This window comes from Cryptotermes secundus, unplaced genomic scaffold, assembly GCF_002891405.2.
Source record: "Cryptotermes secundus unplaced genomic scaffold, Csec_1.0 scaffold455, whole genome shotgun sequence".
NCBI classification, from domain to species: Eukaryota; Metazoa; Arthropoda; class Insecta; order Blattodea; family Kalotermitidae; genus Cryptotermes; species Cryptotermes secundus.
In genome coordinates this window covers 624555-640303 of record NW_019734967.1, presented here as the reverse complement: position 1 = coordinate 640303, position 15749 = coordinate 624555, and the positions used below count along the sequence as shown (strand labels likewise).

The window sequence follows — 15749 nt, the reverse complement described above, 5'->3', positions numbered from 1 at the left end:
ACTTTCTCCAAAGAAATGTAGTTTGGGTTGTTTCTACTGCCCATGTTTGAAAGTTGTAGTAATACTTTCACCTAGCCAAACGCACCACAATGTCTACTGGATTAAGTGCCACCCATTGTTCTCCCTAATTACCGTAACACTAATCACCATAACACTAAAACAATACCTTCGTTTATAGGAATGATATTTGTCAACAAAGGTACATTGTTCAATTCTACAGAATGAGTTTCCGCCGGATCGCTGACTGGCAACATTTATTCATCTTGGATTTGAAGAAATTTGGCAACAGTGAAGTTCCAGACCTTTGATCTCATATGATTTGAGGTAAAACTGTATAATGAGAAGCTTCATAACTTGTACTCTTCGCCAAGTGTAATTAGAATGATCAAGTCTAGGATGAAGCGATGGGCAGGGCATGTAACACGAATGGGGAGAAGATGAATGCGTATAGGATTTTGAAGAGAACGTCAGAAGGAAAGGACCACTAGGAAGACAAAGACGTAGGTGAGTTGATAATATTCAAATGGATCTTAGAGGGATAGGATTCATCAGCCCAGGAGAGGGACAAGTGGAGGGCTCTTGTGAACACAGTAATGAGCCTTTGGATTCGATAAAATATTGGGAAGTTCTTGAGTGGCTGTACAACTAGCAGCTTCTCAAGAAGAGATCTCCATGGAGTTAAGATTTGAGGTTCTTGCAGTGGTGGTTATGAACAGCACTGTTTTCTGGTATATTGCGCCTTGCAGACCGTTGAAAGTCAACCGACGTTTCGGAGGAGTACATCTCCATCTTAATAGACCCTGAAGATTGGTACGATACATGCCTCCGAAACGTCGGTTGACTTCCAACGTGCTACGTGGCGTTATATACCCCAGAAAATAGCATACTCTTCTGTCTTCTTGTCAATTTATAAAAATGTAAAGACTACAATACACAGAACATTAATTCTACCAGTGGTTTTGTACGGATGTGAACTTAGCCTCACACATTAAAGGAAGCACTGAGACTGAGGGTGTGTGAGAACAGGGTGCCGAGGAAAATGATATGGCCGAAGTGGCACAAAATAACAGGACACTGCAGAAAACTGCATAATGAGGAGCTTCATAACCTGTATTCCTCGCCGAATATTATTAGAATGACCAAGTCAAGGAGAGTGAGATGGACTTGGCATGTAGCATGCACCAAACAGCCGTGATTACTGAGTTGTAAGAAAGTTTGGGAAAAAAAAAAGACCTAGACGTAATGTGATGGTAATATTAAGGTGGAGAGATAAGTATTACGGATGCATTTTCGCATTAAATTCTGCTGAAGCCAGTCAATATATGATGATAATATTCAAATGGCTGGATTTTTTTATTGCTAGTGGTGTGGGACTAACTTGTAGTGCGGCCACTTCGGGCGTATTGTACCAGCCCCAGATGATAGGTGAGGGTGATTGTGGAGCAATTGGTGGAATGAAGATTGGTAGGGGAAACCGAAGTACTCTGAGAAAACCTGCCCCAGCGCCACTTTGTCCACCACAAATCCCACTTGACCAGACCCCGGGCCGCCGCGGTGGGAAGCGAGCGACTAACCGCTTGAGCTATGGCGCGGCCACCAAAAATGGCCTGTTAAGCAGACGTTTACATATGCAAGCTGCGACTGGCTGTTCTCTTATAGTTCACCGTCGTAAAGCACTCTGACTTTGAATGTCAATATTCTCTAAAGCGGAGATCTGTGGATAACTGCTGAATAATGTCTGAGTGCTAATGTAACATTCCCTTTTATAATTGTGTGGGCGCCTCTGAAGAAGACCATAAATGGCCGAAACATGTTGGGCATTATGATCATTTACTGGTTACAACAAAATTGGTTGCACTTGACGGTACTTCTTTAATTTAAAGACAAATTCGGTTCAATTATAATTCTGTTCACTCTGCAGATGCGTGTTTGCAGTTGCATCACCGAGCTGATTGTGTACTTAAAATATACAGCTGCTCGCAACCCATGCGACAAGTAATTAATCTGTATTTATTTACGGTTTATTGATGCTGTCAGTTTCGCATTCTGTTTACCATCTAATGGATGTATGGCAGTTGCATAATGAATTTGAAAGGATTTGGAAGGAAATGATCACTGCTAGATTGGAGGTAGCTTTCGCCATTTGCCTGGAAGGGGTAAATAAAATCACGAAAAATATCAGAACGTCCGGTGACAGGGCCAAATCCGATCACAGCGCCTGCGCGGAATACAGGAAAGAAGCGTTACCGCTTAGCCAGTCTTGCCATCAGATGTGCGCACGCACTTCCGCTGCCAGAGCTCGGAGCTTGTCCCACGTGAGTCCTATCGCCCCCTCTTGGCAGGCCAGAGGTTTCAGCGCCAAGACTTTGACGTAACGCCGTTTTGTATGCCGTCTTTTTCCGTCTTATCTGACCTCACGAATTGACAGCACTGACCCAGGGAACAGCACGGCGTTTGGTAAAATAATGGGGTCTCGCGAATGGTACACAATTTGTGGTTCCTCGTGCAGCCAGGCCCCAGTACGCGTTGTGGGGGACCCACAGCTGCTCTGGGCGACATGACAAAGAGGAAAAGTCCTGCCTCTCCTAGGAACCGAATCGCAGTGACCGGATTACGCGGCCAAGTACGTAGCACTGTTGATTAATAATGGGAAGTCGTGGGTTCGAGTGTCGGCCCAGACACTACTTCTCAGACATTTTTGTGGTTTTCCTTGGTCCGAATAAATGTTATTAGAATACCGCAAATTAGGCCGTGACGAACTCTTTCCAGGGCCCGGATTTTGATGACGTGAAAGGATTTAAAAATGGCCTATAAAATGACCGAAAAAATCCAGAAAAATGACCCAAAGGAGAAAGAAAGAACACTTCACTTCCATATTGTTCACATTTCAGAAAACATATGAAGAGAAATTCCCTAAAATGGCCAAAAATGACAAGAAATACCCTTAAAAGTCCAAAAAATTACCCCCAAAATGAAAAAATGACATTAAACCTAAAAATGCCAAAAGAAAATACCTATAAAATTTACATTTCTGTAACCAGCAGCTCATATCCGAGATTTATATATTTAAGAGCATCGCGTAGGATACAAAGAAAAAAAGATGACATGTCATCAAAATCCGGGCCCTGTTGATGACATTTCGGTTGAATATACTGTCTGCATCTTCAACCCAGAAGATTTGCATTTTCCCTAATAAACTCGCTGGGAAAACGAGCCATTAATTGGGACGATCCCCGTAATACTGCGAGTCGTGGAAGGCGATGAAACGGGAACCCGGGGTATGTCACTGGGGACATGGTCCTACATGTTGGGGGTTGGACGCAAGGCTGACGGCCTTGCTCTGTAAAAAGAATATAGTCACGAGAGCCAAAGAAATGAAAGCCGGATGTTCTATTTTCCAGGAACTCACAAATCTGGCAGAATCTTCTAAGGAAGGCTGTTGTCCAGAAAGGGCTGTTTTGCCAGTGATGATGAATTGGGACGAAAATATTCAATTTGACCGCGAGGAGACAGGTTATGATGTTGAATGTGTTCACCAAGTTCGCGGTCCTCGTGATGCCATGGTTTCCAGTTGTGACTGACCGCTCTTATGTTCCAGGCTGGTGACCTCTACTGCTGACGGACTGGAGAGCATGCTGCGCCTGCGCCTGCGCCGGCCATGTTACTGCCATTTGGTGTCAATACTCCTGGTAGTCAGTATCACAACAGGTAATCCAGGTCAGCGGGGCTGAGTGCTAGAGTCTTGGCGGTCAAGGTCATCACATCTGCACCCGCCCCTGCCTCTACTCTGTCTCCTCCCTCAAGAGTCCCATGCACGATGGGTCAGTTTGTGCAACATTCGTTTTGCACAATCTCCTTATTGCAACTCGGTGCAGTCACTCTGGGCTAATCGTATTCGCTGAGTTGTCAGTGAACATGAGTGAACCAGTGCGTTTAACGTGCGTCTACGCACTTTGGCGAAAGGAGGCGGGACGGGAGAGAAGACACGGAAGAATTTGTCCGCGGTCTGTTCAGTTTCCTTCAGTTTAGTTACTGACTTGTCGTAGCTCTCACTTTACTAGTTTGTTTTTATGTGAATCGCTTTTGATCCTCCAGAGAGTAGGTGAACTATGAACTTCAACAAATCCCATCCAGAACATCCAGAACTCTTGTATCAGTCGGTATAGCGAGGGCCTACGGGCAGGACGACCGAGGGGTCAAGAACTTTCCCTTCTCCAAATCGTCCAGAGCGGCTCTANAGGGCCTACTGAGGGGTCGGAGTTCGAGTCCAGGTAGGGTCAAGAACTTTCCCTTCTCCAAATCGTCCAGAGCGGCTCTGGGGTTCATCCAACCTCCTATCCAGTGGGTACCGGGGGCTCTTTCCCCGGGGCGTGAAGCTGACCACTCACCTCCAACTAGTGCCGAGGTCAAGAAAATGTGGAAATCAACTCCCCCATACAACTTCATGGCGTAGTGGTTAAATTCGTTGAGCACAGGGACAACTTTACCTTTTTACCGTTACTCTTGTATCAGTAACTGTTGACACCGTCGCGACTGGGGACGAGGCTGAGCATGTTTGTGCAAGAGTACAACGTTGTATGATACACTGCTTGTTATGTAAAAATATCGAACACGGTTTGATTTTACGCAACAGTTTCACAACAAATCACTTAACTGTACTCGTTAAAATGGTTGATCATGTATGGGGCCCTTCATACTCTACCTATAGCGAGGAGAGTAGCCTTACATGTCAGCTGACTGTATGTATATATTATTGACACTGTAAACATCGTTAAATAACGTTCAAACCAACCTACAGATCAGTATTTATTTTTGGTTTTGTTTTTCCATCCACCATGTAACATTATTAGGATTTGAAATTAAATCTTTATTTTTTTTTTTCAAATTCGTCACTGCGCTACATGTTTCGGCTTACTCGGCCATCGTCAGGTGCGTTGAAACTCGGGGGAATTGCTGTGCCTTCAGTGCTACTGCGATCCATGTTTTCGTGTTTACAGTGTTGCAGCTGCACTAGGCCCTGGGGTTTATTATTATTTATTATTATTATTGGAGGGGGTGGGTTTCCCCATGCACTTAGACCAGTTATTGGTTCATTGTGCGTCCCCCTTTAATTTCTACTGTGTGTATCAGACCCGTTGGGCCAACGAGGTCGGCCCTCGGTACCTTCATACTTCCCCCATCTATCAGAGGCATTGGAAACTACTTGGGCGGGAAAGTTTTTACCTAATAATTTTGCTCAGAGGTCTCCTAGAGACATGAGGTTTTTTTACGTGCCGTAAATCTACGACACGGGACCCACGGCTTAAAGTCCCTCCCGGAGGACTTGTTCCCTGAATTTTTCCGCCCTTAAAAATTCCACGACCTCCGCCGGGTTTGAACCCGCATACCTTGAGTCATGAGGTGGGAACGTCACCCCTAGACTACGGAGGCCGCTAGGCCCTGGGGTTTACTCAGCCTCTAACAGAAATGAGTATCAGGAATTAATTAAATAATTTTCCTGGGGAGTAAAGCGTGGCCGGCGCGTAAGGCTGACAACCTTACCGCCATCTTTGAGCTGATTGTCTATCTAGTGTGGGACTCCCAACGTATCACAACCCTATGGGCCTTCACGGCCTGGTACAGGGATAGCTTTACTTTTTTTCTTTACTAATTGACGTCAACGTAGTTCGTGTAGCAACATCCACACCACACACTAGATAGACAGTAGGTAAAAGGTAAGATAAAGCTATCCTTGTAACAGGCCATGGAGGCCCATGGGGTTGTGAGACGTCGAGGCTCCCACATTTTCTAGACAAACTTGTCACCATTACGCCCAGGTCGCCATTTACCCCCAGGAAGATTCCTGGTACTCATTTCTGTTAGAGGCTAAGTCGACCCCAGGCCCATGCCGCTGCTGGAAGGATTAAACCAAATGAGAAATGCAATGACATCGGAAATCGAACCCACGACCTTCCGGTTTGTATCATAGTGCATCACTAGATGACAGGCATACCAAAAGTAAGTACACATTTAACCGTATTAAGAGTATACAACTTTAAAGTATTCCATGAAAAGAAACCAATCATTATACATTGCAGAGTCAATACGTATGACAGAAAGAGAAACCACGTTGGCTTCGTTTAGAAACACTGTAAACACGAAAACACGGATCACAGTAACGCGAAAAGCACAGCGGTTCCCCCCGAATTTCGACTCATTTGATGATGACCGAGTAGGCCGAAACATGTAGCGCAGTGACGAATTTGAAAAAAGATTTAATTTCAAATTTTGATATTGTTGCATGGTGGACTTTAGACAACTGACAATAATTTCTAACAGCAACGGAAACATGGTGGTGGCACTATGCTACAAGGCGGAAGGTCGCGGGTCGATTATCGATGAGGTCATTGGATTTTTAAATTGACCTAAACCTTCCAGCCGCACTATGGCACTGGGGTCTACTCAGCCTCTTAACAGAAATGAGTACCAGGAATCTTCCTGGAGGTTAAAGGGCGGCCGGCTCGTAAGGCTGACAACTTCACCGATTGTCTAGAAGATGTAGGAAAATCTCGACTTTTCAAAATCCTGTTGCTCTCCACGGCCTGTTACAAGTATAGATAAGATAGGTTTACCTTTTAACTCACTGCAACAGGATATACCGATCTATAGTTGGACAGGCCAAAAGCAGGGCCACTAACTCGAACCGCCGCTTCCTGTGACGAACTGAGAGCTCGGCCTGTGCCCGCTTTGTTTGGCGGCAGCCCTGTTCTCAGTAGCACAGCACGTAAATCAGGTCAGGGTACGTAAGCTGAGTGCTGGTTCCAATACCGCCGTTACAGAACAGAGGATTGTAACGGAATTTTACAAGTGCCTCGCGACTTACCAGAAATGAAATTCACGCGCTTTTTTGTGTGCCCCGGATTACTCTCTGTTGCACTGTGGTGGCTGGATATAATCTCTCAACAGTGTTATATACCGTAAACCCTCGCTAATTCGATTACAATTAATCCGAATACCGCATAATCCGGATCTAAATATGAAAAATTCTGTTCACACTTAAGTACATACTTTAAAAGGCACATGGGATTTAGGAGCAAGAGGACTTTAAGACTGTGTTGAAAGCAGTTGGAGAGACTGAAACCACGCAAGAAAATATCAAAGATTGGCTTCAGCTGGATGAAGGAGACCTAGGATTTCATCTTCTATAAGAGGAAGGAATTACTGCAGGGGCATATTTCATTTGTTTTTATCAGCACTACCTACGATATTATTTTTTTTCATTTATTTGTTTTCTTGGTTTTTTTTTTGTCTTTTTTGTCTTTTATGGCATCTTTTGGTTCAGTAATCAATCCGGATTGGCGAGGTTATGCTATACACTTTATAGTTAAAGCTGAGGGAGCCTCAGCTCCAATAATATTTGTTAGCTCGACTGCAAGTGTAACTTAACACATGTATCAGACCACAGAAAGACTGTTACTTTATACTGGTGCGAGGTTTAAACCTTGTGTAGAATTTTTAAAGAACTTTTCGCATTACTGAGGAACAAACTGGCTCGTGTAAAACTGAAGCGGTTTACATAATTACAAGTTTTCGCCTGGGCATGAAGAAAAATCTTTACAACATCATATTTTTAAAAATAAAATATATTTATTTATGAGTTATCGATGAGGTCGTGGGTTGGAGGGCAGTTTTATTTCGATACAACAGTGAACATTATTACTGGGTGAGCTATCGCCGCCGGTCTTGGTATTAATCATCCCCGAGAGATGGCAGCAGCAGTCTGTACACACACACGCGCGCGCGCGCGCGCGTTCGTTTGCAGCGTATACCATTCGTGTCTATATAAGCGTAGGCCGTGGGTTACTAATTTACAACGCTGTGAATATTTAGGTTATATAGCATCTAAAGGTACAGTGACTGAAGAATAGCAAAGGATATGGAAGGAAACGCTAAAGGTAAAGGCGGAATTGTCCCTGTGTCTAATTAAGCACCAAGCCATGAAATACGTATGGGGGAGCGAAGGTGTAGTGCCACCATTTTAACCTCATCTTCACGCCCCGATCGCTTTACCCCTGGGGAAAGAGCACCCAGTATCCATTGGATACGAGGCTGGGTGGGCCCCATAATCAGTCTGGACGCTGTGCGGTAGAGAAAAGTCTCCTGACCCTGCTGAGAATTGAACCCCAACCATCCAGTCCATAGCCCATCGCTGTACCGACTGAGCTAGTCCGCCTCTGGAAAGAGGCTGTTGTGATATTATCAAGATACTATCTAGAATTTCTTGGAGAAACTGAGGAAATACACAGTTAAGTGTCAGAATAATCTGTGTCCCGACTGAGATTCGAACCGAGCGTCTATTGAATTCGAGTCTAGAGCCATATTGCTATGCCAGCTCGCTTGATGCATGTAGTTTATGGTCGTAATGTTGTACAGGGAGGATTTTTACTTTGTTGAGCGGTTCCACGACTCTGCGCATCACGACGACCGGTGCACCGCTGGCTGCAAGGTGCATGCGAATTTTGCCGATGAATCAGCATGCCTGACGGCCGATAACTTTCGGAATGAAATAGTTACAATTTACAGATCACAGAATATGTTGAAAATGTTGTCCCCCTACACATAGATATCTTTCGCTATTAACTGTATCTTTAAAAAACAGGTACAGCAATCCTTGCACTTACAGCACACCAGGCACCAACTTTCGCTGAATGGTGCCGGACTTCTCGGGTTAGATGTGGATTCTGTTAACTCCAGTAGCGATTATTTAGAGTGTTTATGTATCCCTGCAAGTGAAACCACGGTTCATCAGAAAGAAATGTCAGTTGCAGATTGATCTTACCTTCGACGACCGATTGAATGCACCAACAAAAATGAACCCTGCTAGCTGGATCGCGCTGCTGCAAGGCCTGCGTGGATTATTGTTGTTTCATAAGGTCTAAGCTTTAGCAGTTGTGTTGCCCTTCTTGCAGTAGACTTTGACACTCCAGTCTATTGAGCTAGACATTTCAGTGATTTTCTAGGTGTGTATGATCAAGTCTGGCACCTATGTCTTCTTACTTCACTTCAGTAAGCACTCGGAGCTTATGTTTTTGTTTCTTGTCTATTAAGACTCCCGTTCTAAGTTAATTCACCAAATTGTAAATTGTTTACCTGGAATTCTTTCATCATGAAATTTACATAGAAATTTTCGCCGTTGCTTTTTAGCAGATTCACATTTCACATAGATGTCATACAGAAATACACGTTGCTCTAAAGTATACCACACCATGACGTACCACACTGCTCACTAACTGTAACTGAGAAGAAATGGCTAATGGAGCTGATAACTGCTGCCTACTGCTGACAAATCTAAAACAACCCCCCACGCATGAACCGCACTGCTCGCAGTGAAACATAATGCCGTCAAGCGGCTCACAATTTAATTACCTCCCTCCATTCCAATGGTTATCAGCCATCAGGCATGCTGATTCATCGGCAGAATTCGTATGCACCTCGCGGCAAGCAGTGTGCCGGTCGCCGAGAAGCTCAAAGCCATAACCCAGCAAACAAAGTCAAACTCTCTGTAATTTGCCATTACCAGGTAAAGCTAAGAGATAAAGTCATCCCTGGCTTTCATTCATTAAGCACCACGCCATGAAGATGTATGGGGAAGTAGAGCTATGGCTCTAACATTCTTGACCTGTTTACTACGTGTATATAGAGATGAGTTGTCAGCTTTACGGTCCTGGNTCCCCCCCCCCCCGGGGTGTAGGAGGCTGGGTGGCCTCAGAGCCGGTCTGGATGTTGTGGAGAAAAGAAAATGTATTTTCTCCATCGGGAATCGAACCGACTGAGTTAGCCGGGCTCTCTCTTTGCCATTACCAGTATCACGTTCTTAGGCACTCTGTTTGAAAATTGCGACAGGAGGAGAAGGGGTTGTGTGTTGACAGAGATAACACTGTGAGCAAGTTTTAATTGGGCGTTCCATTGGAAGCACACAGGACTCACTTTGTGTCCCTATGTCTGATGTGTCTGTTGTCGTCTTGTTTCTAAAGAAAAGCGAAATTTCAGCCATTATACAGTTCTCTAGAAGTCCTTGTGCAACGGCCGTTACGAATTCAGAAGGATATCTCATCGTTTCTTATACGAATCTTATATAAGATTCATTATTAATAACTTCCCTTGTTTTCTTCGTATTTCTTTCCAGTGCTACGTGTCGTGGAGATGATTCTCCCACAAGCAACGCGCATATAATAAATCGTTAACCTATCCTGTATGTAGATATCGATATAAAAATATCATCAGTACTCACAGAATATACACGATACACTTAAGCTCTTTCGTGGCGTGTTACATAACTTATATCCGTGCCACTTGTCTGGGGTGGGGGCACGCGGTGGCGTAGTTGGCTGAGTCACTATGCTACAAGCCGATGAATTTATTGGATTCTTCAATTGACCTAATGCAGCCGCACTATGGCCCTGGGTTCGACTCAGTCTCTAACAGAAATGAGTACCAGGAATCGTCCTGGGTGTAAAAGGCGGCCGATGCGTAAGGTTGACAACCTCACCGTCATCTGTGAGCAGATTGTCTAGAAAATGTGGGAGCTTCGACGTCTCACAACCGTATGGGCCTCCACGGCCTGTTACAGGGATAGATTTTTTTATCCTGCAACATACTGACGCCTGGCAGTTTTGTTGCTGTGGTAACCCGCAGTTGCGTGTTGCCAGGGATACATCTGACACAGACGGATAACAGTCGCACACAGGTAGTAAGCGCCCTCCTGGTGAGTGAAGTGTCGAACTTCAGTCGCACACAGGTAGTAAGCGCCCTCCTGGTGAGTGAAGTGTCGAACTTCAGTCGCACACAGGTAGTAAGCGCCCTCCTGGTGAGTGAAGTGTCGGACTTAGTTCCAACTGGCCGTCTTGTGGCCTGGCAAGTTGGCCCAGGCCGTCACGATCCTGACTTCGAATATCGGTCTTGATGCCGGTTGTACGTTGAGTTTCCGTGTAGTTTCTCAGGCAGTCCATTCAAATGCCGAGACAGTGTCCTAAAATACACAACGGCAAATTTCGTCCTCAGTTATTTCACGTTCGCCGAGTACTGCCATCCGTTTATACCCCAGGGCTCAAAATAACGCCTATAGTTGATACAGAGTCTTCAATAAGTAACATAAGGCCCAATTCAATGAAAAGCTGAGAACAGCTTCGCGGATTGTCATGATATTTGATAATGGAGAATTTTGCGGAGAATTATCGATCCATTTCGATTTGTGTTCGAGATCTCTGTAGGAAGGTGTGTATGCGCGTCTCCGCATGTCTGTTTCTCGCAGAAAATCTTGTCAAAGGAAAGTTTTAAAGAAAAACGAAACATGAGTGTTATACACTCTCGGCATGGCACTTACAGTTCCTTAGATAATTAAACAAAGTGATGTTGGAACTTTTATTAACTTTAACACTCAACATTCAACCCTGGCTTCCAGAACAGGGTGGTGATTGGAGAAAAACGAAGCAGACTCTTAATTGGGCCCTGACTGCGTTAAAATCAGTTTTCTTGTATTCTTGTAATGAAGTGCCCCATTACGATATGACTTTAAGTTAAATAATTGATGTATATTTAAATTTCCCTCTCCCTATACTTCTTCATGGCGTGGTGCTTAATGAATTAACCACGGGGGACTACTTTGCCTTTACCGTTTAAAGTGTGTAATACTGGATACTTATTCGTTCAGTTCCCTTTATAGTTCTGCTTTCTCTCCAGCTTGCTTATTATAACGTCGGATTTTTATGCATTAAAGACTGAAAAAATATGCACCGATCTATATTGTAATATTCAGAAAAAAATCTCAAAATTAAAATAAAAATACTTGCATAATCGACATGCTGAGTTGCTGATATATCACCCCAAGTCGCTCTTCCTCCCTGCTATTATTTCCCTTGCAGTGTGTCCCGGGGTTTTCTTATGTATTTTCTGGGATAAAGTTGAGACGCTTCTCTGTCCGGATAAGTTTTAAATGGAGAAGTACTCACCAATATCCACAGATGTCAGGACGGATATAGTTGCGGAATGTTGCACTGTTTTACGCACACAGGCAGGCTTCATTTCAGTTGCATTAGCATTGAAGGCATACCAAATGTTTACACTTGTTTACTGACTCTGGCAGAGTCTTCAGGTACGCCACTAGATATTTCTGCACACTTTTGCTGCCAAATGCTTTCCTAGTTTGCTGGATACATAGTTCTCGAGTCGTTTATGCCTCTGCCCTGACTCTAGGGCGATCAGTAAAAGTAACGTTAAAGCGGTTCAGGGTAAGTAAGCAAACTTTGGCCGTACCAGAGCTCAGGCGGTTAGTCGCCGGCTTCTTGTCGCGACGGCCCGGGTTCGATCCCAGGTCATGGGGGATTTGTGGTGGACAAAGTGGCACTGGATCAGGTTTCCTGCGAATACTTCGATTTCCTCTAGGAGCCGGGATAGCGCAGTAGGTCTAGCGACTAGCTACGGGCTGGACCGAGGGGTTAGTTTCCTCGCTCAGCTATGCAATATGCAATGCGTCAATGAATTGCGTACACAATTTGGATTTTGAAGCGCTTGAGTCAAAATAACGTTTTAGCCGACACAACGGCATAAAGCGAAGAAACGGTCCGCTATATGTTAACAACATCATATCGAAGCAGCGTAATTCAGAGATCAACCGTTAATTCAAAAAGCTTTTTCCATTATTCGTTCTCGATTTTCCACTCAGCATGAACAAGCGTGGAAGTGTAACCGTTAATCATTTGCCAGAGATGTGTTGACTACAGAGGTGCTAAATCGAATCCATCCATCCCTCCACTGGGAGGCCTGAAGGAAGCGTAAAAGATACTCCGATATGAACAGTCGCAAGCACGCTGTCATAATAATGAAGAGACAGTTGTATTACGCAAAAATATCGCACTTTTATTTTTATTAATCGGGCGGGACAATGTAATTACAAGGGTAAATACAGTATTCACTGTTAGGACGGATGGGTCCCATGCAACGAACTTAGAAAACGTATAATTTCTATTGTTCTGATATTACAGGTAGCCCAATACCATCTTCGTCTGAGTGGACAGAAAGTTATGAAGATGACTGGGATGTGACAGGAGGACGGTCAGGTTGGTATACTGTGCTCAGCAATGGCTCAGTTCCAGCCGTATTGATGCCCCGGAATCACAGCCATGATCTGCCACCCACACCTAGTCCAGAGCAAATCCGGCAGATGGAAGAGGACACACATCGGCAGTTTGAACTTCTCAAAGTGAGTGCCCAAACTTCCAAGATGGAACTGTTCTTCCAGTTAGTGTAAATAAGGTCCAGATTATGTATTGTACCAGCACTGTATGGTGCGTAGGAGGTTGTGAAGTGGACATTTGCTTTGGTTACATTCTGTTTAAAATAATAGTTTGCTGTGTATGTTTCAGATGTATAAAGACTTGACTTTAAAAGGCATTATAATTAAGTTTATTGATTATATGAAATGAGAAGTTCTCATGGAGTTGAGTCAGTGAGCAGTGCTCTGATATGCCTGCTTCTTGTTGGCCATTTATCTGCCTTACTCTTTGACCATGAAAATGGAGGCACTGGGTTAGTTCAGAAATGTCAGTGAACTTCATTGAATTTCATAGCATTACCTCCCAGAAGATAGTATTGATCATAGTTGTTGCAGTGAGAACATCAAATCCAACTCATATATACTAAGTTAATTCAATGCTGTGGGTCCCGTGTCATAGATTTATGGCAGGTAAAAGATCCTCATGTCTCTAGGAGACCTCTGAGCAAAATTAGGCAACAAGTTTCCTGCCCAAGTACTTTCCAATGCCTCTGGTAGATGGGGGAAATATCAGGTACCGAGGGCCGACCTCGTTGGCTGAACGGGGCTGATAGCACGCACCAGTACCAGTAGGGTATGGCGACAGTAGAAATTAAAAAGGGGGACGCACAATGGACCAATAACTGGTCTAAGTGCATGGGGAAACCCACCCCCTCTAATAATGAATGAATGAAGTTAATTTAATGGAACACATTGTTTCAACAGCAGAGAGGACATATTTATAAAATGTTGTAAGGTGGAAGTAAAAGTAAAATTAAATATTTTGGTTTTGGTACCAGATCTTTCACACCCCTGTACAAAAGGATATGTGAGAACAGAAATTGTCAAAGGGAAATAAATGTAAATTTCTTGAAGCAGGTTTAGTAAAGATGATGTAATACGAGTATAATTTATTTTACAAAATCCCACTACAGTCTGCTTCATAATTTCAGGAAGTTCATAAATATTTGTTCGTACATATGCGGGGTTGGCGGCACGAAGCCACTTTTATTTGTGAAGAATTTGTTAAATTTTTGCTGGTTGATTCTAGCACTTAGAAAGAAAGCTTATTGTTATATAGAGCATATGGAATGCATAAGAAAATGTGACAAACTAGAATATCATCCTGATATTGCCTCATAATGCACATACATAAAAAAACGATATTTTTGATAAATTTAGCAATAGCGGAATATATTTTCAGTTTTCCTCCATACCCTATTAGTGGCATTAGATAATTTGTTTGGGTTTCTTTTTCATATCTTAGAAATGGTTCTATTGTTTTATGGTATCATTGTCATGATCCCATTGTTGTAATGGCCTCATTTTCACAGTCATGTTGCTCTTACAATCCAGTTGTTGACATGATCCCATTGCCCTCATGGAGTTCCTAATGGCTCTTCGGTTTTAGTGAGTGTAACAGCATGACACAGGATTTATACTGAGCCTCATGAAGCAGTAAAGGGTGAACATTTTGTTCTGGCCTTGAACTTCAAGAAGTGCAGAGAGAGAGAGAGAGATATATTTTGTGTTTGTATTTGTGTTTTGCCTGTGCACAGTCATCTTCTGACTGGAAAGTTCTGTTAACACTGTTTTCCTTCATTCTCTGACAATTTCAGATCAACTACACGCGGCTGTTGGATGAGCTAGATACTGAGTTAAAAGAAGATCTGAGAAGTGGCAGACATCTACCAAGGATTGTGGACAAAGCTTTGAGATTATTCAACTTGAAACAAGTGGTACAAGAAGTGGAAACTAGTGTCATGTCTAAAGTTTCTTGCACGGCATGCAAAGCTGGTAATTATACTCTTGTGCACAATGGAAGGCTAGTTACAGGGCAGAAGAGACCATTTTTAATGGACTCCTTGGAGCACAATCCTTACTCAGAAGCTGGCAGTCACTCAGCTGGTCAAGTATGTTCCTTTCTTTTATAGAACCCAGAGGTTCACAATATCCCAACACTGAGCCAGTTGAATCCAGTCTATACTCCCACATACTGTTCTGTAAGATCCATTTTAATACTGATTTCACACCTGTACCAGTATCTCCTCATTGTCTCTTCCCTTCAGGTTTATTGACCAAAATTTTGTGTGAATTTCTCATCTGCCATGATGTTACACATCCTGCTCATTTCACTGATATTTAGTGAAGATTACAAATCATGAAGCTCTTGATTATGCAGTCTTCTCCTGTCTCCTGTTATATCCTCTCTTTAAGGTCGAAATATTCTCATCAGCACCCTGTTCTCAAACCCTCAATCTACATTCTTCTGTACACCCACACCCACATGCACATACTTGATAGTTTCATTTGGGTTTCAAGCTCTGTTTAATGCAGACCAACATGAATCAAAGTGAAACTGGAAGTGAGTAATACATAGCTCAGACCCTGGATAGCTCATTCATTACAGTGACTGACCATGGGCTGGGTGACCAAATTTCAGTTGCTGACAGGGGTGAGA

The 15749-nt window shown here is 43.5% G+C and overlaps 1 protein-coding gene across 5 annotated transcripts in view; it reads left to right on the top strand.

Moving 5' to 3' along the window:
- Positions 1–15749, top strand: part of LOC111869073 (sphingomyelin phosphodiesterase) — a 122709-nt gene that overhangs the window by 58978 nt on the left and 47982 nt on the right. For all 5 annotated transcript variants that reach the window (XR_002843607.2, XR_002843608.2, XM_033753275.1 and 2 more), the window contains exons 2-4: positions 3599–3708; positions 13020–13237; positions 14908–15085. Coding sequence is in view for 3 of the 5 variants with exons in the window: in XM_033753275.1 (XP_033609166.1) it covers positions 3633–3708; positions 13020–13237; positions 14908–15085 (472 nt within the window). In the remaining 2 variants the exon portion in view is untranslated. The remainder of the gene's footprint in view (positions 1–3598; positions 3709–13019; positions 13238–14907; positions 15086–15749) is intronic.